Raw genomic sequence first — 22,537 nt, 5'->3', positions numbered from 1 at the left:
TATCTATCTATCTATCTATCTATCTATCTATCTATCTATCTATCTATCTATCTATCTATCTATCTATTTATTTGCCCTAAAGAGTAAAGGGTCTCACCCCTCATGAAGGAAACTTGTTGCAACAGAAGGACATTACAGAAAACGACAACAGATCAAAACCCAACTGAAACATCTATAAAACACACCCACACCCAAGGCTCGGGAACATTCTGGAAGAAGGGGAGAAAAGATCCTAAGAGCCAGAGGATCAGGGAGGTTACTGTGTGATTGTGTCTCCTAGTAATATCAGAAGCTGTCAACATGACTGCTCAAATGTGAGCTGAACAAAGATGGCCCTAGTGGACATGTCAACGCAGATGGGGAAAAGCCCATGAGGCCTCAGCCCTACACAAAGACCTGCTTAGGAAACTAAGAAATGCTGAGAGGGAGAAATAGTCTTTCCCAGGAAAGAGCTTACCAGTTGATTCTCTAGCACCAAATGGTCAGCCCTAAAAACATGCGTAACATAAGTAACACTAGACAGAATGAAGAAGGTGTCTATAATCACAGTGAAAAAAGAGGTCTGAATTTGATAGAGCAAAACATGGTTTCCGAGGGAGGAAGGAAAAGAAGAAATTATATAATCTTCAAAGACAAGGGAGGAAAAGGAGTAAGAGTTCTCCCTGTGTTGTCCAAGCTGGCCTCGAACTTCCTGCTCCAGAATGCCTCCTTCCTGCCTTCCGAGTGCTAGAACTACAAATCTGTACTTTGTAAAACTATTCCTATGTCTTAGGATATTTTCCCCTGAGATCTAACAAAATATGGTAGAGATCCCGAGGTGTAATATCAGACAAGACAATGAGCCTTGTGCCTTTAATCCCGGCACTTGGGAGGCAGAGGCAGGCAGACTGAGTTCAAGACCAGCCTAGGCTATGTTGTGTGTTCCAGGACAGCCAGAGCTACAGAGAGAAACTCCATCCCAAAAACACACAAAACAAAACAAGAAAGACACCAAACCACAAATGCCATTGTACCCCTCCTGCAGATGATATTTTCTGCTCAGCCTAAGTCCCTTGTTCCTAGGACCTGCTGTGTGCCACTACCCACTTTAAGAAGTCCTTCAGAGGGAGCTGGAGAGATGGCTCAGGGGTTAAAAGCATTGTCTGCTCTTCCAAAGGTCCCGAGTTCAGTTCCCAGCAACCACATGGTGGCTCACAACCATCTATAACAAGATCTGGTGCCCTCTTCTGATATACATGCAGGCAGAATACTTTATAATTAAATAATTTAAAAAAAAAGTCCTTTGGAGACAGCCCAGTTGATGCTTCAGCTGCTGATTCCTATGCTCACAGCAAAATCAAACAGCATTTTCAAACTTTCATGAACAACAGGTAAACAGCTCTCTAGGAATTTTCTGGGCTTCCAGCACCAGACAGGGACTACTGGGGCACCCCAACTTGTAGACTGATAACCACTTTGTCATCCCCTGCCTCCCACCCCAGGAAGACCCAGCTACTCTGTGCTGACTCTTAAGTATTGGCGCCCAGCTTCACGGACAAGCACAGGCTTCTCAGCATCTCAGGGATGACTCGGGTACTATTATTTTAAAGCTCACGTAATAAAATCATGTAACATATATTGTGAAGTGTGTATCTACATATATATCACCAAGGAGGGCAACAACCAGAAGCTAGAAGAGCCAAGGAAGGATTCTCCCCAGAGCCTCTGCTTCCAACACTGAAAAAAAGCAGGCCTTGTTTGAAGCCTCCTAGTCATGGGAGTGTCCGAGGAACTAGCAGAGCCTGTGGCGCACATGGAACCTTGGGAAGTCCTGTGTCCCTATCTCTCCCGGCACTGTTCCCACAAGCGTCCCTTACCCCTGGCCAGTGCTTTCTGGGCCTCCCTGAGGGCAGCTGCCTCCTGCTGTCGGTAATATAACTGCATTGATGTAATCTCCCGCCACTGGACCAGGACCTACGGACAGGCAGGGAAAAGAGAGGTGATCATTTCATATTCCGACATCAAGGACACACTATGGGTCCCCATGAGGTGAAACTGAGGAGTTAAGAGATGGCCCTCACACATCCAGGAAGCAGCCATCCATCCGCACAGCCCTGGGCTGGGGTTCTGGGTCCCTCACAGGAAGTCTGACAAGTCAAACACTGGGACTTCCCTATCAGGAGGGTCTAACCTTCATACTGTGCCGTAAGAATCGAAGTTGTTACACAGTTATAACCATTATTTGTTAAGCATTATATTAATTCGTTCTTTTTCTTTCCCTCTCTCTCTCTTTTCATTTGTTTTTTTCAAGACAGGGTTTCTCTGTGTAGCAATCCTGGCTGGCTGTCCTGGAACTCACCCTGTAGACCAGGCTGGCCTTACACTCAGAGACCTGCCTGCCTCTGCCTCCTGAGTGCTGGGTTAAAGGCATGCGCCAGCACCGCCTCCCATATTAATTCTTTCTGACACAGGAAACCCAGTAGAAAACCCATCGTGGGTTAGTGTGTGGGTGCACATCTCTAACCCCAGAACTTGGAAAGCAAAGACGTGTATCTCTGAGTTTGAGGACAGCCTGATCTACATAGACTACACGGTAAGACCCTATCTCAAGACAAAATACAAAACCCTTAGTGTGGGTGTGTATCGTGTGCATGTATGTATATGTACGTGTGTGGCTGTAGAGGGCCCACAAAGCCAATGTCTTCCTCAGTCACTCTCCATCTCATGACCCTAAGACAAGGTCTCTGAGGCCAAAGATCTCTGTTTTAGCTAGACTGGCTAGACAGTTAGTTCCCAGGATCCTCTTATTTTTATTCCATTCCAGGACTGGGGTTACAGATATACACAGTCATAACTAACTTTTATGTGGGAGCTGGGGATTTGAACTTAGGTCCTCATGCGTGAGCAGTACTCTTATCGCTAAGCCATCTCCCCAGCACTACTAAACACATTTAAAGCCAGGGAACCAGATGAAGCATTAAACCTAGCTTCATAGTCATGAACTCCATTCCCACCTGAGTTGCCTCTCTCTTTCTCTCTGCAGCATTAAACCCAGCCAGGTCTGGTCATCTCTTCTCAAGGCAGAGGCCACCCAGGCTGTCACGAGCATTTCTGAGAAGCCTCCAGCCCTCAAATGCAGCTGCTGCCTCCCCAGCAGGCAGATCTATGCACCCAGAGCTCCCAGCAATCTGCCGCCTTCCAGAACAGCCAAGACTCAGGGACGGGGCTGCAGCTGTGTCTGTTTGGGACACTTCCTTGTTTTGTGTCCCAACACCACACTCATCCTAGAGCATGGGACCTGCAGGGTATCCCAACATCCACCTCAGCCAAGGAGACGGAGTGGTTCAGGGTCATTGCAAACTTCTTGGGGTGCTGTGCTTTCTAGCAAGCCTGCAGAGCCATGCAGCCTTCGAGCCCGTGGGTACGATCTGGCACAGTCTTCGTGCGAGGGCCCTGAATCTCAGCTTCTCCCATGCTTTACCTGAGTTTAGTGTTGCACACGGGTGGAAAACGCTGGTTCTGGTAAGAACTAGTTTGCTTCCTATATGACACGTTTTCATTTTGATGAACAGTGATTCCTAATTCAGTGCAAACAAAATACCTGCAGACACGCATGTGTGAAAGATGGTTGTCTACCCACTCTGTGAGTTCCTTATCAAGTGCCAATACCATGTGCTGGCTGGAATGGGATCCCCAAGCTCCCTGGGGACCACTTTGTACCTCACCTTGGAGCATAGAGTCCTGCTGTAGTGGACTCTTGCTTGAGAGGCTTTTTTGGCCCCATCTAAACGGGCCATGGTGTTTTCTCTCCAGCGACGAAACACCCACCTGCAAAGACACGAGCCAGGTGAGGAGAGTCACCCTGGTTTGGAGGGGCCTGAGGGGCTTCTCTGAACCCCACTCACTCTTCCCAACTTCTGAGTGAGGACTCTGTGCCTCAGCATGCCTGTTTCCTGACTCTCAAGCTCATGCTCTTGTCTACACCCAACAGCAGATACTAAGTGTCTGCTCTGTGCCAGGTACGAGGTGGGACCAGACAGCCAGTGTCACACTAGGCCGCCAGCGTCACACCAGGCCATCACTGCGTCCTCAGGAGATATGTGATAAAAAGAACACGGCTATAACCAGATGATGACAATTCCGGTGACTCACACTGAAGTAAGAGGCGCATGAATCCCAGCACCTACTTGCTTTCTCACTCTGGTCTATCTGAGGGACCGGCTGGTGCTCTGAGACTTCAGAGGAGTGACGGTGTGTAAAGTCTACAAGGGCCACGGCCTGTACCCAGCCAGAACAGCAGGTGCTGAACAAATGCACAGGGAGAGGAGCCCAACCAGGAAAGGGTGCTTTCAGAACCTTGACCATAAGGAGTGTGGGTGGGCATGAGTGCCCTTCAGTGGTGAGAGCTACCGCTGGTCCCAGAGGGCTGGGAGCTGACTCTAGAAAGGGCAGCTGGAAGGGATGGTCTGGGAGCTGACAGAGACTACAGGGGTGGGGATGAAATAATCCCTCAGGAGGCACAAAGTGCTGGGTATGAAGTGGGGAGAAGACTGCTCGGAACAGCACAGGCAGGGTCTGTGTGAGCCTCTGGTGAACGGTCTGGGCGAGAGCGCCCTCCGTGTTACCCTGCACAGGGCAAGCGAGCAGGGACTGCTCAAGTGGCAGAAGATGCAGGGCTTGCCTTGGACAGCAGGCACTGAGGCAGGCACCCGCATGGCCTGAGGCAGGACTGGCCCCCATCCCACACTCTGGAGTCTCTTTCCTCAGCCTGAGACCTAAAGGCACTGGACACTCACCAGAGCAGCTGCCTGTTGTGCTGTCTCTCCCTGGCTGCCACCTCCTGTAGGACACTCCTCACTCTGTCCTGATAAGCCTGTAGGAGATGAGGAGGACTCAAGGCCACACTTCTCCCTGTACAAGAAGGCCTCAGAGGTGCATTTACCACAGTGGCTGCCATGCTCAGAGCTGTCAGAGTGGAGAGAGGTTGACGGCCCACATTTGAAGGCCAGCAGCAGCCCCCATTGTGATGTCCCACAAGGCCCAACTCTGGACTCACACAGAAACCATCTTTCCAGGAAGGCTGGCACCCCGAGCAGTACTTCCTGGGGTACCTGATGTTCTGACCCTTGTCGGATCATCTGGGAAGGGACATAAACAAAGACCTCTCCAGAAACCTTCCCTGGCCCAAAGTGAGGAGACCTGGAACAAAGAGCTGGCTCCTACCAGCCACTTCCGCAGAGCCCTGTGAAGCAGGGCGTGCTGGCTGTGCTGGGCTGCACGCCTCAGTTTGTGCTGCTCTTCCATCCTCAGGGCCAGGCACTGTACACAGGGAAGAGTGGGGAGTGTGGGCCCAGGGCCAGGTGGGGCTCACTGCAGCACTGTCTCTATCTTACACTCTGTGAGCAGGGAAGACGTGAGCCTCGCACTCAGCCTCAATCTCGTCTATAAATATAGACCTCCTAGGGGTCATATGGGTAGCAAATGAGCAAGTGCCCAACAGAAAATGATGGACAGGTGTTGGCTTCAATGTTACACTCTTAGTAGACTTTCTATGAATGGCCAGACCAGGAACTTTGCATTCAGTAAGTTCAGATAAGAGCAGCCTGGCACATAAAGGACAGGCAACCTAGAGCCAATTCCTCACAAGAGTAAGGCAGCTCAGCCTCACTCCTGCCCTTGATCAGAGGTGGGTGTGGTAGAGGGGCCCATCTGTCTGCTCTGAGTCATGTGGACAAACAGTTCCACCTGTCCAAAAGCCACACTCAGGCTGTGCCCATGCCAAAGCCTTACCTCCCTCCACATGCTCCAGGCCCAGCGCAGGAGCCGTGCTGAGTGAAAGCGTGCAGCCCGGGCCCTGCCCATCCTCCTGTGGGGAAGCAGAAGCTCAGCAGGGTCTGGACCACTAGGGGCCTCCCCTGTGTAGACCTCTGGTTCTCATCCTCACTGAGCTCTGGGAATGAAGGATTCTCTGAAGAGCTGTCTGATGATCTGGGCCCCTCGCAGGAAAGGACACAGAAATTCAAAACTCTTCTTCAGGCAGCACCGTGGGACTTCAAGGCCAAACGTCTCTGCACTAGACACATGAGCTGCATGCACTCTCCCCATTGTGGCCCTGTGGTCTGGTTAAAACGGCCAGATCCTGCCCACTAGCAAGAGACCAGCCACCTGATAATGGGTTCACTAGTAATGTCCCGCCACTGACCACAGTCACTATACAAGAGTTCCAAGCTGACACATGCTATAGGTGGGTACCCGAAGATTCAGCAAAACTGGCCCACAGGGGAAGCAGCTCTGGAGCAGAAATGCCACTCACTCTGTCCTAAATCCTTGGGTGCTTTCCCTCCAGAGGCAGAAGGCCTTCCTGAGCAGCCCGCTGTGGTGGTGGGCACAGGCCATGGCTTGCCACTCCCGCTCTTGCTGACATGCTGCTGCCTGCTGGTGCCACGAGAACCAGAACCTACGCAAAAGCTGCTGCTCTGCGTGCAGTATAGCCTGAGGCAGGATGGGAGAAAACGGTAGAGTCCAGAAGGAGAACCGATCAGAGGCTAGAGGAGAATCTGAGACCAGCAAAAGACCAGCAGCTGCCAGTAAACTGAGCTGGCATCAGACAACACTGTCCAAATCCTCCCCAGTTCGGGAGCCCAGGCAGGAGCCTGGCAGGGTTGGCCAGGGTTTGTCCAGCTTCCTGAGGAGGGGCTAGGGTAAGTGCTTAAAATGGATCCTCCCTCTAGGAACCCACTCAGGGAGAGCTACACACCATTCTCTCGGCCAAGCGGTTTTCTCGATGCTGAGACATGTTCTGCCTCCAGAGAGCAAATACATCCTTCTGTAATGTCTCCCTAAACACACACAAATGAGAAAAACTGAATAGAAGCCAAGCATTTACAGTGAAAAACATTCTTGTTTTGCTTGTTTTTCTGTGGTAGCCCTGGCTGTCCTAGAACTCACTATGTAGACCAGTCTGGCCTTGAACTCACAGAGCTCTGTCCAGTGCTGGGATGTGTGCCGCCACCACCCTGTGATATTTTTAACTCTATGGGTGATGATGGTTCTAAGACAGGGGCTCTCAACTTCCCAAATGCTGCGACCCTTTAATGCGGTTCCTCATGTTGTGGTGACCCCAACCACAAAATTATTCTATTGCTACTTCATAACTGCAAGTTTGCTCCCATTATGAACCATAATGTAAATAGCTGTCTTTTCCAATGGTCTTATGCAACCCCTGTGAAAGGGTCACGCCCCACAGGTTGAGAACTTTTGTTCTAAGACTTCAAAAAACCATGTCTTCTCGAACAGGAGCTCAACCTTTTAGGGAACTCCCACAATGTGAGGCTCCATCAAAGCTCTCATTACAACACTAACAGGAAACTCAAATAATGCTTATGAAACAAGAGCAGAGGCAAAAAACACAAGCCGTTCTGAAAACACTTGCGATAAAGATAGCCAAAAATTGTTCCCGGGAAAGGGACTGGCTGATTTTTCCTGCTCCATGAGATCAAAAGGCCCTTACAACCCAGAGGACCAGGGACCAGGGAATAGGAAACCAATAAAGCCAAGACAAGGCATTCTAAAGTCTGCAGTTAGGTCAGAGCTGTCTGAGCAGACGCGTAGGAACTGCACGGCATACCTGTGAAAATTCGCTGCTCTCGTGTGGAGGACTCGACTCCGCTGGTGCCATCGCCAGGCTTGGTGCCATGTGTGGAAGGCAGCAGGCAGTGCTCTCTGCTGGAAATGACTATCTGCTCTGGCCTGCAGTAACTAAGATAACCAATGGCCTTTGGGAATGCTCAGAGTCACACTCTTTTGAGAGAAGATTGCGTCTCATACAATACAAGGAGGAACAGAATGAAAATGATTTTTGCCAATTTGCTAAGTTAAAAATGTACCATGAGTCAGGAGTGGTGGAGAAGGCCTTTAATCCTAACACTCAGAACACAGAGGCAGGTGGATCTCTGTGAGTTCCAGGTCAGCCTGATATACATAGTGAGTTTAAGGACAGCTGAGCCAACACAGATAGACCAGCTCAATAAATAAAAACAAAAGCAACGTGAAACATGAAAGTATCTGCATCCTTCCCTGAAGGTAGCGTCTCTATAGATACATATCTAAACTATTAAGTACACACATGTGTACGGATGTTTATTTAAATGAGGCCAGGGTTGTCAACACACACCTTTAATCCCGGCACTGAAGGGGCAGAGGCAGGTGGATATCTGTGAGTTTAAAAGTCAGCCTAGTTTACATGGTGAGTTCAGGCCAGCCTGGTCTACACGGTTGAAGCCAGTCCAGGCATGGCTACACAGTGAGACCCCCATCTCAAACGCAAGCAAACAAATGGTGGCTGGAAAGGGCTTAGCAGTTAAGAGCACCCAGGTTTGACTCCCAGAACCTACATGATGGCTCATAGCCCTCTGTAACTCCGGTCCCAGTAGGTCCTGCACCTTCTTCGGGCAGGCAGCTCACACTCCCTGTAACTTCAGGTCCTCCTCAGGCCTACGCAGACCCTGCACTCGTGCACATACACACGGAAATGCATATATACATAACTAAAAACAATTTTTCTGCAAATCAATCTAGGGGCTAGAGGGATGGCCCTGTGCTTAACTGCACTTCTTTTCCTGCAGGACCCAGATTCAGTACCCAGGACCCTCAGGGTGGCTCACACCTGTCTATAACTCCAGTTCTAGAGGATCCAACACCTTCTTCTGGCCTCCGAAGACACTGCACCATGTACACAGACATTCACATACACATATATGTAAATAATTTTTTAAAAATCTTAAAGCCAGCTGTGGTGGCATATGCCTTTAAAATCCTAGCACTTGGAAAGCAGAGGCAGGCAAATCTCTTCAAGTTCAAAGCCAGCCTGGTGTACAGATCGAGTTCCAGGACAACAAAGGCTACACAGAGAAACCTTATCTCGAAAAAGGAAAAAAAAAAAAAAAAAGATTCTTAAAAAAGAAGTCCAACAAACACATAAACTTACCTTCTCAATTCAGCAACAAGTCGGTGTTTTACCATTCCATTCGTTACTTCTGCTTGTTGTTTGTGTTTTAAGACAGGGTCTCTCTGTGTAGCCCTGGCTGCCCTAGAACTCACTATAGACCAGGCTGGCCTCAAACTCACACAGCTCTTCCTCCTGCATCTGCCTTCTTAGGGCTGGGATTAAAGGTGTGTACCCCCAACAGGGCTGTTTTAGGGGGGTTTGTTGTGGTTGTTTTGAAACATGGTTTTGTTGAGTACTCCAGACTGACCCAAGACTCACTATATGTAACTCAGGCTAGCATGAAACTCAAAATCATCCTCTCTCAGTCCTTGGAGTGCTGGAATTACAAGCAGGAACCATTAGTGGTCATAGTACTTTCTGTTTGTTTATTTGTTTGTTTTCTTTTTCAAGACAGAGTTTCTCTGTGTAGCCCTGGCTGTCCAGGAATTCTCTCTGTAGACCAGGCTGGCCTCAGACTCAGAGATCTGCCTTGACCCTACCTCCCAAGTACAGGGATTTAAAAATGTACATAGCACCATGTCACATTCCTTTTTAAAAGAAACTCACAATGAATAAACATGTCTTCCCCTAAAACAGCAAGAACTGTGCTCCCGAGATAGCCACACTGACAGGTGTCACTTAAGCTGTTTTCGGCCAAAGGCTTATACAGAGCAGCGGCCAGTTGAGCTCCTGCTGCTCTCTGACCGGCTTCTCCTCCAGAAGCAGGCTGAGCTAGAACAGCATGAGAGAGGCCTGAGCTCGTCCTGCACCATCCTGGACATCATGGGAAACTCTTTTTCTCCATTTCCTTTGTTTCCTTGAGACAGGGTCTCATGTAGCCCAAGATGACCTTGAACTACTATCTTCACATCTCCACCTCACAAGCACTAGAATTACAGGCAAGTGAGCTCTTTTTCAAACTACATTTGTTTTGTTTTTATGAGACAAGGTCTTGTGTGGCCCAGGCTGACCTGGAACCTGCTGTGTATCTAAGAGTAACCTTGAACTTCTTATCCTCTTGAGGGCTGGGATGGTGGGTATGAATCCGCACACCAGGCTCCTCTTTTTTGCGGTCACAATGTATCTTGAGTTGGTCTGAACCTCACTATTCATACTGGCCTTGAACTTGCAGCAAATCCTTCTATCTCTGCGTCTTGGGTGCTGGTATTACAGGCCTGTGTCATCATACCCAGCTTCCAGATAACCCACCAGAAACATTCTGATGTGGTCAAGGACAGCTCATCCATGCAGATGAACCAGCAGTCACTACTGAGTGCTGTGCTAGGCTCAGACAGGCAGGCCAGATCCTTCAGATGCAGTCTAGCCAGGTGTGATTGTGCACTCCTTTTAACGCAGCACTCAGGAAATGCTCTCCACTATATTCAAATCACCAAAACCAGGAACTTTAAAGTTATTGTAGAGGGGCTAGAGAGATGGGTCAGAGGTTAAGAGCACCAGCTGCTCTGCCAGAGGTACTGAGTTCCATTCCCAGCAACCACATGGTGGCTCCCAACCATCTATAATGAGATCTAATGGCCTCTTCTGGTATGCAGACATACATGCAGACAGAACATTGTATACATAATAAATAAATCTTTTTTTTTTAAGTTACTGTAAAATCCGGGAGTGCTGTCTCAAGCCTTTAATCCAGAAGTCAGGAGGCAGAGGCAGGAGGACCACTGCATTCCAGGCCAGCCTGGCCTACAGAGTGAGTTGCAGGACAGCCAGGGCTACAAAGACTCTGTCTCAGAAACAAATAAACAAATGAAGCAGCAGCTATAGGCTAGCTAGAAAGAAAAATCAGCATATAACTATACACTAATATTCTGATTCACCACACAGGTAGAGTGACAGGCAAGGGCAGGGAAGCTCCTAAGCTGACAGGGTCATGAGGTACAGCAAGGAAAGCAGCCCACGGAACACTCAGGAAGCAGCTAAGTGGCAGAAGCTGGCATGAAGGAAGGAATGAGAGAGAGAAGGCCTCTGCACCTAGCTCCACATGCCCATTCTACCCCACAGCTGTGAAGAGTCAGCCCTAAGGGTCAGTAGGACCGTAGCTGATGATGGGGGGCGGGGGCTGGGCAGAGCAAAATCAACTGAAGGAAGTTGAATTTGTGTCTTCCTCTTGCTGACTGGCAGAACCAGCAAACGTGGGCACCCATAAAATGAGCCAACATCCCTATTAAATTCCAATCAGGGATCAATATCTTCTATTTATGGGCTAAAGCGATGACTCAGCTGTTAAGAGCGATTCCTGCTCTTCCAGAGGACATGAGCTTGGTTCTTAGCACTCACATCAAGCCAACTCAAAACAAGCTTGTTACTCCATCTCTAAGAGCCTCTGTGGACACCTGCACCTCCATCCATCCATCCATCCATCTATCTATCTATCTATCTATCTATCTATCTATCTATCTATCTATCTATCTCTGCTCTCTCTCTCACACACACCTCTCACATGCACACACAAATGAATTTTTAAAAAAGCCTTCATTTAGCATTGCAGACACCTGTGCCCAACTGTCAGAAGTGACCCGAAAGTCACACTTCCTGACACCCTGGCTTGAGGCTGGGGGACACAGGAACTCTGCCTATTTTGTATCACAGGTTTGTACCCTCAGCACAGGCACAGGGTCTAAGGCAAAGCCGGTGTGTAGTAAGTGTGTCTTCCATGGGGGCCGGACATGGCGGCACACTCCCACAATCTCAGCATGTTGGGGAATGACAGGAGGGTGAGGGGCAGTTCAGAAAACAAATGGACGTGAGTACAGACCTAACAGGCCGGGAAGAGGCACTCCTTCCCATCAGCACCTGTCTTCCCACGGTGCAGGGACGGGGGCTGTGCTGACTCTGACACCAGTGAGGGCTGAAGGAAACACCTGGGTTTGCACAGTAGCCTCCAGACCAGAACCAGATCTGCTGCACAAGCCTTTCCCACGCAGCTTCCCACAGCCAGTGAATCGGCTGGTGGGCAGCTGAGCTCTCTGCTTCCACGCCCTCCGTACCTGCTGGCATCGTCTCCCGTGCGCATAATGTAACCACACCCTGACACACTTGCGGAGGACTGTCATCCTAGAGCAAAGCACAGAAAACCAAGTAACTATTGAGTGGCGCTGGCAGGCTTTAAGCAGTTAGATTTTACTGTGATCTGGGTACAGTTACTTCCTGAGGGTTCAGGGCACTCCAAGGGCTTACTGTTTCATCCTAAGAGAGAGGGAAGTGAAGAACTTACTAACATGAAATACCAACTCTTCATCTTAGACTGGCTTGCTTTAAATTTCAACGTTCTGGTTGAAATGTTTGGGGTTTGGTTGGTGGGTTGATTGATTTTTCACAGGGTTTCACATGTGATAGGCAAGTGCCCTACATCTGAGCTATAGTCCAACCCCTGACAACTCACTTGGAAACTTAAGTCAAGTACTCAGCACAGGCTTAGGACAGGAAACCTCCTGAACTTCCTGGAGTTATGGCCAAATTGGAGGGCCTCTCTGCCTCCCTTCAATGTGACACTCTTGAATGTGAGGCTTGTGCGCTTGGTTTTGTAAACCAGGGTTTAGAACGATGACAACCCTGACAACTCTGGCTTGAGTCAGCTCTTTTTCCTTCTTCTTCGGTTTTATGTGTGTAAGTATTTGCCCGCAGGTATGTGTGCACCATGTGTATCCGGTGCCCAGAGAGGGCAGAGAGGGCACTGGGTCGTCTGGAACTGGAGTTACAGATGGTTTCCAGGCACTATGTGGGTTCTGGGAACCAAACCTGGGTCCCCTGGAAGGGTGGTCTGTGCTTTAAATGCAGAGCCATCTCTCCAGCCCAAAATATTAGGATTTTTATTAATTCGTCAAAAATATGCTCTGAAGCTGGGGGTGCAGTTTGTGGTAGATACCTGCTCAGCATGTGAAAAGCACTGGATCCCTAGCACTGTAGTAAATAAAGCTCCAAATCTGGACTAGTCAAGACATCAGTTACCACGACGGACCCCTCTGGCAGTAGGAAAGCCCAGGACTAAGCAGCAGGGGGAGAGAGCCTCGCAGCTTTCATTTTAACTTTATACTTTCTTTATTTAAAATTTTTCTTCATAGACTTTAAAATAGATGTATGCAACAGGATGACTGGCTCTCAACAGTCGAGAACATTCCCTGCTTCCAGGCAGACTGAGCCCCAAATATCTTCCCAGCCTGACTCTTTAACATGGGCAATTTCTCTTCTGCTGCAGTGCGGAGCGGCTCAGACTTACCTTGCCTGTGCTAAGCAAGCACTTGGCTACTGAGCTGTAGCACCAGCCACAACGCGCAAATAACAAAAGGCCTGCAGAAGAACGGAGGCAGCGGAGACCAAACATGACACACAGAGGTGGTCGAGACCCAGTGCAAATTACATCACGTCACCCCCCCCCCCCCCGTGCCCCGTCAAAAGCACACCACACGCGGCGGCCATTACTGCAGGGTGTGCCCTCCACCACACTATGGCTGCTTTGTCGCTTGCTTGCTTGCTTGTTTTCTGTGTTCTGTTCCAGGTGACAGTCCTGTGAAGTGTGTCAAAGAGTGTTATGATGTGTGTGCAAGAGAAGATGCCAGCAAATATGCACCCAAGTCTCACCGTCCTGAAACTTGCTGTGGAGACTGGAGTACTGGGATTAAGGGTACAGTCCACACTTGGCTAAAAGGTCTCACTGCGCCTGTGGCACTAACTCCCGCCAGGGTAACCACCTGCTCCTGGAAAACCCTCCATCAAAAGCACCAGGTTTCCCGAGGGCCGAGGGTGAAGCCGCTCCTACCTGTAGTGGTTCTGGGCTGCGTGCAGCGAGGGCGGCTGCACCCTCTCCTCCCTCTGCTCCATCCGGGTCTGCCAGAGATTCCAGAACCTGTGAAGCAGCTGCAGAAAGACAGGAAGAAGACAAATTTATGACAGTGGAGGGAGAGAAGGCCTCTCAGCGTAAGCCCTGACCCCAAGCACTATGCGTCCCTGCAGAAGCTCTGCCCCACTCTGGAGCAGCTACTCACAGCAGCTGGTCTGAAGAGCCATGTTCTGGGCCAGTAGAAAAGGCGTTTCTAGTAAGTAGACACGCACATGAAAACAGAAAGTCTGGGTATTATAGAAGACTTTCTTGTTGTTGTTGCTGAGGCAGGGTCTTACTGTGTAGCCCAGGCTTAAATTTATGATCCTCCTGCCTCCATCTCATATTCTTCTATCTTGCTCAGCAGACCATAACCACTTTTCAAAGTCATTTTAGAAACTAAAACTCATCATTTATTGCCACCTAGGAAATAGCTGTCAAAGTGCTTAATTTCCATGGCTAAGCCTCTGAGTCTAGTGTCTAGTTTATAAGAACTACACAGAATAAATGGCATCAAAAAGGAACACTTGTATTTAGAATGACCTAGCCTGGCCTCTTCAAAGGGCAATGCCACTGTCAAGAAAAAGGTATACATTATGCTAAGTGAAATAAGCCAGCCACAAAAGAACAAACAGTGTATGATTTTCCTTCGAAGTCTCCAAAACAGTCAAATTGACAGAGACAGAAAGTAGAATAGCAGCTGCCAACAGCTGAGGGTAAAGGACAATGGAGTTGGTATTTAATGGGGACAGTGTAGTTTTGTTTGTCTGTGATTTGAAATAGAATCAGTGAAGCCCTGGCTGGCCTAGAACTTGCTATCAAGATAATAAATTTTTGTTCTGGCAAGATGTTGAAGTGGGTAAAGACACTTGTCACACCAGCCTGAGCTATCGGAGTTAAATCGAAACCTGCGCAGTAGAAGCAGAGAGCCGGCAGCTTCTGAGCCCCTCCTCCCGCCCGGCCAACCCCCTACTGCACACATGCTTACATACATAAACAAATGAACTATTTTTTAAAAAATTACAACTTTTATGCGTGTTTTGCTACAGTTCAAAAATAGAAAACTAGGAGAGATGAATCAGCAGTTAAGTGCACTTTTAAAAGACAACAGTTTGGTTCCCAGCACCCACATCAGGTGGTTCACAACAGCCTGAGACTCCAGCCCCAGAGATTCCGAGACTTCTTAATTAGAACGAGGACAGTATGTCTGGGGGAATGGTGCTCTAGATCAGATGCTGAGGAGACATTAAAATGGGGTGGGGGTGAGGAGATGGGAAGTGGAGGACGCTGGGGGGAGGGCAGATGAGGAGCAAAGGCAGAAAGATAGACAATGGAGACCATCTGGGCTACACAAGAGTCTTCAGACAAGCAAAGGAGGGGTTAACAATAAGGCATGCACTAACTATTTGAGGGACAATTGAGAAAATCCGAAAATGACCTGGATGGTGTTAGAAACTGCTAATTTTGTCAAGATTATAAAGATCCTGTGTGTAAAACTGCTTGTCTGGGGGTGATGCATTCTGAAGTGCTTAGGTATTTATAACTTTGAAATTATTTGGGGGAAAATTTGAAGCAAATATTAATGAATGTTAAGTCTAGGTATACTGTGTGTTTAATCATAAAAAAAAAAAAAGGAAAGGAAATTTACATTCAGAAACAAAACCATTGAGGAGAGCCATTGCCCTTGATAAAGAAACCATTGAAGACTGACTATGATGGAAACAAACAACCTCGCAAACACAAGACTCAGCAGGGTTTGTGTTATGTAGAGATATCCTGGGTCAGGGTGAAAAGCCATGGTCCCTAACAGCTGAGTCAAGAACTGATTTTCTTAGCAAACTGAGTGGGATTGGGTAGGTAGGCTAAAACAGAGTTCTCTGTTAGCAGGTACAGATTAACAGAGAAAACAAGCATCATTATTCTGGAGTCTAAGTGAAGTGCCAAACAGAGGCGTGCACACCTAATTCCAGGCCTGAATTCATACCAGCCCGGACTACACAGTGAGTCTGAGGCTAGCCTGAGCTGACCACAGGTAAGGCCCTGCTTGGGAGGGAAGGACTCTCACCGCAGTATCATGTAGCTGGTGGGCAAGGTTCCTTCTCATTCGCTGGTGTCGGGCCTGCATCACATTTTCTTTTAAGGCTCTAAAGCAAGAATACTACACATGGAAACGACACAAGGGGTTAATATATATGTGTATATTATACAGAAGGAGAATCTGTCAAATATGGACAGGGAAAACATCAACGGATCATCAGAAGCCAGTATGGTTCAGGGCCTGCCCCATTTCTCTGCAATTTCTCTTCTGTGCACCTAACAGAAGCTGGCCTACCCAGCAGGCTCTTGGTTACACTAGCTTCACACAGCCTTGCCTCTGACCAGGGGACTCCATATGATCCTTACGAAAAAGAAACACGCCTCAGTCCCAGACTTGGGAACCACCTAAGTGTTGCTGTATATATACATTTACATGATTATAAGTGTTTTTTTCCAGAATGAACGAAGACGAATCTGTGATGGCTGGTACTCATTGTCAACTTGACAGAATCTAGAGTTGTTTGGGAGATGGGTGCCAGTCCTGCCACTTGAAAAATGTCTTCATTGTCTTCACAGGGAAAGACCCACCTCATTCTAGGACTGCACAAGCAGAGAAGGAGAGATAAGCAATGTGACCAATTGTTTCAGGGCTCTGCTGCCTTGACAGACTTCAGCTGTGTTTCAATGAATTCCTTTTATCTCTGAGTTGCTTTTACTGGAATATTTTATCACAGCAACAGAAAAAAGACACTAGGACAGAGTCCTCCGGGCCATACTCCCGATCCTGTGGCCAATCATAAACACACCACCTAAGCAAGTCGCCAGAGTGGAGAGGTCAGACAGGGTTAGGGGTTCATACTGTGTTCAGTGGAGCACCAGAGGCTCCTAAAACCCTCTGAAGACCAGCTCCTGGGGGAGCAGCAGCCCACAAAAGAGGAACCAACTCCCCAGACCTTGATTCAGGTTTAGGATCAAGACTTTGATCTGGGTTACACGTTAGGTCTCTGCCTCTCAAAGGGCCACTGTGTGAGAACCCCAGGCTCAGATCCCCTCTAAGGTTCCTTAACCCCACCAAATCCCCTACTCCACCCATTACTCTTGAAGTTTCAAAATGCAAACACAGCTCACTCAGCTCACTCGGGACTGGCTGCATGCCGGGGCCAGTAGGGGGCAGGCTAGTATGAGCACTCTTACCAGCAGGTAGTGCTGGTGGTGTTCTTCTGCGGCCTCTAGCTGGGCAGCCTCTTCTGCCTGTAACAGCATGTCTGCCAGGAAGTTAAGGCCTCCAGTCAAACAAGGTTCCTGTACCGACACAACACGAATGCATACTCCCTGGGAACCAGCCAAGGGGCATGGCTCTAAGCATCACAGGCCTGCTAGGCAGTCTGTCTGATAGCTACCTGTCTCCTCCTAGTGATCCAGGGAAGCACACGGAAGTTCTATCAAAGAGCCAGGTCATGCCTGTCTCCTCTTAATGCCCATTTGATGAAGGCAGAAAGTGCCTGAGACAGGGCTGGAGAGATGGCTCAGTGGTTACGAGCACTGTCTGCTCTTCCAAAGGAGCCAGGTTCCCAGTACCCACATGGCAGCTTGTAACTATCTGTATCTCCAATTCTAAGGGGTCTGACACCTTCACACTAATGCACATGAAATAAAATAATTTTTTAAAAAATAAAGTGCCTGAGATACCTTGCCACCGATTTCTATAAGCATTTGGAATCAGCAAGCAGAACTTGTTTGGGACCACGGTCTAGTCAGATGACTGAGCTGGAAGCTTCAGTTACTGTCAGATCTTTTCTCATCCTACAATCCTCACGTACTCTGCTACCAACCATCTCTCTGCTCCACTCCTGAATGTCCCCTCTCAGGTTGCTTCTCTTCTGTCCAATCATCTGACTTATCCCTCACATGACTCTGCACGAGGCTGGCCTCAATCCTCTAATCTAGGACCATCTTCTCTTCCTTTTTAAATTTTTAAAAAGAATTTAATTTTATATTATGTGCATTAGTATGAAGGTGCCAGATCACTTGGAACGGGAGTTACAGACAGCTGTGAGCTGCCGTGTCAGTGCTGAGGACTGAACCTGGGTCCTTTGGAAAAGCATACAGTGCCTCTCACCGCTGATCCATCTCTTCAATCCCCCATCTTCTCTTTTTAAAATTTTCAAATTACATTTATCTGTGTTTGCGTGTGTTGCAGGATATTTGATCACACTGTGAACTCCGAGATTGTGTACTGGAAAAAACTGTTTCTAGTTATGGTGTGGCTCAGCCCTAGCACACACCTTTAGTCCAAGAGCTTAATATAGTAAACAGGATTAAATAAAATCAGCATTAGGTCAAGTGGCAGAGCATGCAACCAGTTGGTAGGGAGCGAATATCGGATAAAGAGAGGGAAAGGAAGTCTGGAGGACAACTAGAGAGAAAGTAGAAAGGAGGAGGGGCATTCAGCTTGAAGGGTTATTAAGACAGCGTGAAGGAGAAGAGGCTTTTTCCTTCTAGGACATCAGATGAGTAGGAAGGTGCCTCTCTGAGCTGGCAGGCTTTCACCCCATCATCTGCTCCTGAGTCTTTACTGGTAAAATCAAACGTTTGGGATTTTGCTTAAAAACATGTGTATGCATGTGCCATGGTTGAAGATGAGAGGAGAACCTGTTCTTTCCTATTGCCAAGTGGATTCCTAGGCTCAAATTCAGGTCATGAGGTTTGGCAGCAAGCTACCTCACAGAAACACCTTTTCTAAAGCACAAATTCAGGCACATTGATTCTTAGGAACTTTTAGGAAGCCGCAGGTGCCATCTAGGTAAAGGGTGAGTCTCTGAGTGTAGCACACAGAGCTCTATGGAAGGTCCCCAGCCCACAGTGACACTCCAGAGAGCCGCACTCACCAACTAATTTTGTATTCTTTTGTTCTTTTGAGACAGGGTCTCACTATGTAGCCCTGGCTGGTCTGGAACTCATTACGTAGACCAGACTGGCTCACAGAGATCTGCCTGAGTCTGCAGGCCTGTGCCACCTAGCCACCACATTTGCCTTTAAAATATTTAATTTATTTTTATTTTATGGTCATTGGTGTTTTGCCTGAGTGAATGTCTGTATTCGGGTATCAGAACTGGAACTGGAGCTACAGACAGGTGCTAGAAATTGAACCTGGGTCCTCAGGAAGAGCAGCCAGGGCTCTTAACTGCTGAGCCATCTCTCTACCCCCTACCACATATTCTTGAACATCTGTCTTCTCATCAGTAAATCTGTGTAAATACCCAGACCCTGCCAGGGGAACTTGCAGTCATCTAGGGCTTTTCTTCAGCTTAAGATGTTTCTTCCTTGCCTGAACCTCCTGGGATGACAGAAACCTTTTACAAACAAACAAACAAACAAGTCTTAGAAAGAGTGTGGATGGTCTGGAAGTGTAGTCATGCTGTGCTTGCATTAAGAACCTCTGCCTCTCTGCTCCTGAGCACTGGGCACACAGACACAGCTCTGATGTCCACCTTTAGAAGCACCAGCACACCATGCTGTCAAGACCTATTTTCATATCTCTTTGAACAATGAATACTATGAGTCTTTGGGTGTCCCTCATGTGATTAGGTTTTTTGTGAGTTTGACACAACCAGAATTATTTGAGAAGGACTCTCACCTGAGAAAATGCCTCCATCAAACTAGCCTGCAGATAAGTCTGTGGGACATTTTCTTGATTTAATGACTGAGGTAAGGGGGGGGGGGCAGCTCACTGTGGGTGGTGACACGACTGGGCATGTGGTCCTGGATTGTTTAACAAGAAGGTTGAGGAAGCTGAAGAGGTGGTTCAGTGGTTAAGAGCACTGTCTGGTCTTCCAGAGGTCCTGAGTTCAATTCCCAGCAAGCACATGGTAGCTCACAACCATTTTTATTGTGAACTGATTCCCTCTTCTGCCAGCAGGTAAATGCAGATAGATAAATAAATAAATCTTAAAAAAAAAAAAAAAAAAGTAGGTTGAGCCAGGTGCAGAGGTGTATACCTGTAATCCCAGCACTCAGGGAGGAAGAGGCAGGTGGATCTCTATGAGTTTAAGGCCAGCCTGGTCTACAAAGTGAGTCTAGGACAGCCAAGGCTACACAGAGAAACCCTGTCTCAAAAAGCAGGAAAAAAAAAAAAAAAAAAAAAAAACAGGCTGAGAAAACCAGCAAGTATCAGTTCCTGACTTGAGTTCCTACCCTGCCTCCCCTTCATGGTAAGAGTATACACTGTCAGATGAAATAGACCCTTTTCTCCCCAAGTGACTGTTGGTCATGGTATTACAGGAACAGACACCTACCTAGCACACAATACACAAGAAATGAAGCTGAAGTCCAATACAAACCAAGACTTAAATGGACAATGCAAGGATGGGTATCTAAGGCATCCAGAGCCTCCCATTGAGAACGTCCTGGGAGATGGACAGGCAGAGCCAAAGAAGGATACAGTGCTTCCAGTGTGCAAAGGCCCTCCGCAGGGCCAGCTTCCTGGCCAGCTTCGCCACCAGAGCCTGGTGGGCAGACAAGCTCTGCCTCCACTCCCAGGCCCACTGCCAGTCACAGAAATGCATCTGGAGCAGAGTGACACGGTGGAATTGTACAGCCATCTCTGCAACAGAGAAACAACTCTTAGGTGCTGCTCGCCCAGCAGGGAATGAACACAAAGGCTGGGCCCCACTTGCTGGCAGAAAGCAGGGATTCAAGAGAACTCCAACAGACAATCCTTATTAAAGGTTTTAGGCTGACAACGTAGCTCAATGATAGTATGTGCTTAGACTCTGTGAGGACCCATACACTTCCACCCCAAACACCACAACACAAAAGAGTTGTCTAGACACTAGGTCACTGGGACGTCTTCTTGAGTTATTTCTCTCTCCATCAAAAAAGGCCTGTCATTTTAGGGAAGTGTGATGGCTAATCCTGGTTGTCAACTTCAGACATCTGAGAAGAGGGAATTGGTTGATTGTCTCCATCAACTTGGGCTGTGGCATATCTGTGAGGCTTTTTTTTCTTAATTGGTAAATGATTGATACAGGAGGGCCCGGTCCACTGTGGGTGGTCCTGGGACAGGTGGGTCTGGGCCTTATTTTAGAAAGGTAAATGAGGGAGAGAGAGGGAAGGAGGCAAGCCAGGAGGCAGCATCTCTCCATAGTTTCGACTCTAGATCTACACCCTGCAGGTGCCTGGACTTCACTTGACAATAGACTGTAATCTCTAAGCCAAACAAACACTTTCTCCAAGTTGGTTTGGTCATAGCTCCACAACAGCAACAGGACCAAACTAAAAGACAAAGATGCAATAAAAAATTGTCTCCCAGGCTGGAGAGATGGCTCAGTGGTTCAGAGGACTGTCTACTCTTCCAGAGGTCCTGGGTTCAATTCCCTGTAACCACATGGTGGCTCACAACCATCTATAATGACATCTGATGTCCTCTACTGGCATACAGGTGTACATGCAGAGAGCATACTCATATACATAAAAAAAAAAAAATCTTACAAACACTGTCTCCCCGGTTGGGCAGTGGTGGCACACACTTTCAATCCCAACACTTGGGAAGCAGAGGCAGGCAAATCTCTGTGAGTTCGTGGCCAGCCTGGTCTACAGAGCAAGTTCTAGGACAGGCAGGACTACCCACAGAGAAACCCTGTCTCAAAAAACAAAACAAAAATTTCTCCAGAAGGCGTGAGGCTTCTAGTTAGCTGCTGGTAAGCAGGAATGGTGACCAACACTAGCAAAGACACTGTTTGATTTCTGCCTCGAGGAGGATGGTTCCTGGTGGGCTCAGTCTCCAGGACACACCACTCCAGTTAGCATGCTGGCAAAGGACCTCCTGAGCTTTCAGCCGTGCTGACTCTAGCTGCCAGCTACATATCCTTCCAACGCTAATCACCTGATAGCTGGTGAACTGAGACCTCCAACCAGACTGTAGCTGGAGGGGCATGAGTAAAGCTCATCATGCCGAATAGCCCAAAAGCCAAAGGCATTTGCCTTCCAGCCTTGGGCAACGGTAGACTTGGTCTACCACCACTAAGCTCCAACAGACACAGGGAAGTTGCCTAGACAGTGTTGGTTAGGAGGTAAATGGGATTCAAATGGACAAAAGCCTGAGAGCCTAATCTAGAGTCTGGCCCAGCGTGTGAGTCATTTCTCTGCACACTCAATAAGCTTGCTTGCAAAAAGCATCAGTGATCATGCTCCTAGGGTAACCTGGGCCAACAGGCTGTTCTCAGTGACAGGGTCCTAAGAGGGAGGCCAGGAGATGAGAAGATAAAGAAGATAGAAAACCTGAGGTCAGGAGGTCTTGTCTGTGCTATGTCTTATGCCAAACATAATCCTTGTTTTACAGAAGAAGTGAAAGCCTTGGGTCAATCTAGCCCTCAACAGCAATCCTAAAACAACCAGAGAATCTAAACCCCAAAAACGGCGACTGTGAGAATCTCACAGTGCCAAACTTTTCACAGAATCTGTGACAAGTTAAATTTTTTCTTTCCTTTTCACTTAAAAACATATTCAAAAAAATTTCAGTATCACAAATAATATGCCTTTGCATAAGGGACGACAAATGAAAACAATCCACTTATCTGTTGAGGGCTGTGCTGATCCCAGGCTTTCCCTGAGGCAATGATGTACCAAGAAGGAGTACAGCTCCTTGTCTAAAACCAGAAACATAATTGACAGAGCCAGACAAGACCTGTGGGAGCTATGGC

The 22,537-nt window shown here is 48.0% G+C and overlaps 1 protein-coding gene across 6 annotated transcripts in view; it reads right to left on the bottom strand.

Moving 5' to 3' along the window:
• Sfi1 (SFI1 centrin binding protein) overlaps window positions 1-22,537 on the bottom strand; it is a 70,166-nt gene that overhangs the window by 6,374 nt on the left and 41,255 nt on the right. For 4 of the 6 annotated variants that reach the window (XR_008722025.1, XM_055624121.1, XM_055624120.1 and 1 more), the window contains exons 10-22: window positions 20,278-20,439; window positions 17,031-17,101; window positions 15,865-15,957; window positions 13,740-13,837; window positions 11,971-12,037; window positions 7,607-7,737; window positions 6,737-6,818; window positions 6,293-6,471; window positions 5,770-5,845; window positions 5,203-5,298; window positions 4,776-4,852; window positions 3,705-3,807; window positions 1,857-1,953 (exon numbers count right to left, since the gene is read on the bottom strand). Coding sequence is in view for 5 of the 6 variants with exons in the window: in XM_055624121.1 (XP_055480096.1) it covers window positions 1,857-1,953; window positions 3,705-3,807; window positions 4,776-4,852; window positions 5,203-5,298; window positions 5,770-5,845; window positions 6,293-6,471; window positions 6,737-6,818; window positions 7,607-7,737; window positions 11,971-12,037; window positions 13,740-13,837; window positions 15,865-15,957; window positions 17,031-17,101; window positions 20,278-20,439 (1,332 nt within the window). In the remaining variant the exon portion in view is untranslated. The remainder of the gene's footprint in view (window positions 1-1,856; window positions 1,954-3,704; window positions 3,808-4,775; window positions 4,853-5,202; window positions 5,299-5,769; window positions 5,846-6,292; window positions 6,472-6,736; window positions 6,819-7,606; window positions 7,738-11,970; window positions 12,038-13,739; window positions 13,838-15,864; window positions 15,958-17,030; window positions 17,102-20,277; window positions 20,440-22,537) is intronic. The other 2 variants (XM_055624122.1, XM_055624124.1) reach the window with 1 other exon arrangement.

This window comes from Psammomys obesus, unplaced genomic scaffold (genome assembly GCF_907164565.1).
Source record: "Psammomys obesus unplaced genomic scaffold, mPsaObe1.curated_primary_1811, whole genome shotgun sequence".
Classification (NCBI taxonomy): domain Eukaryota; kingdom Metazoa; phylum Chordata; class Mammalia; order Rodentia; family Muridae; genus Psammomys; species Psammomys obesus.
Note: the sequence above shows the minus strand (reverse complement) of the source record. Positions and strands in the feature narration are given on the sequence as shown.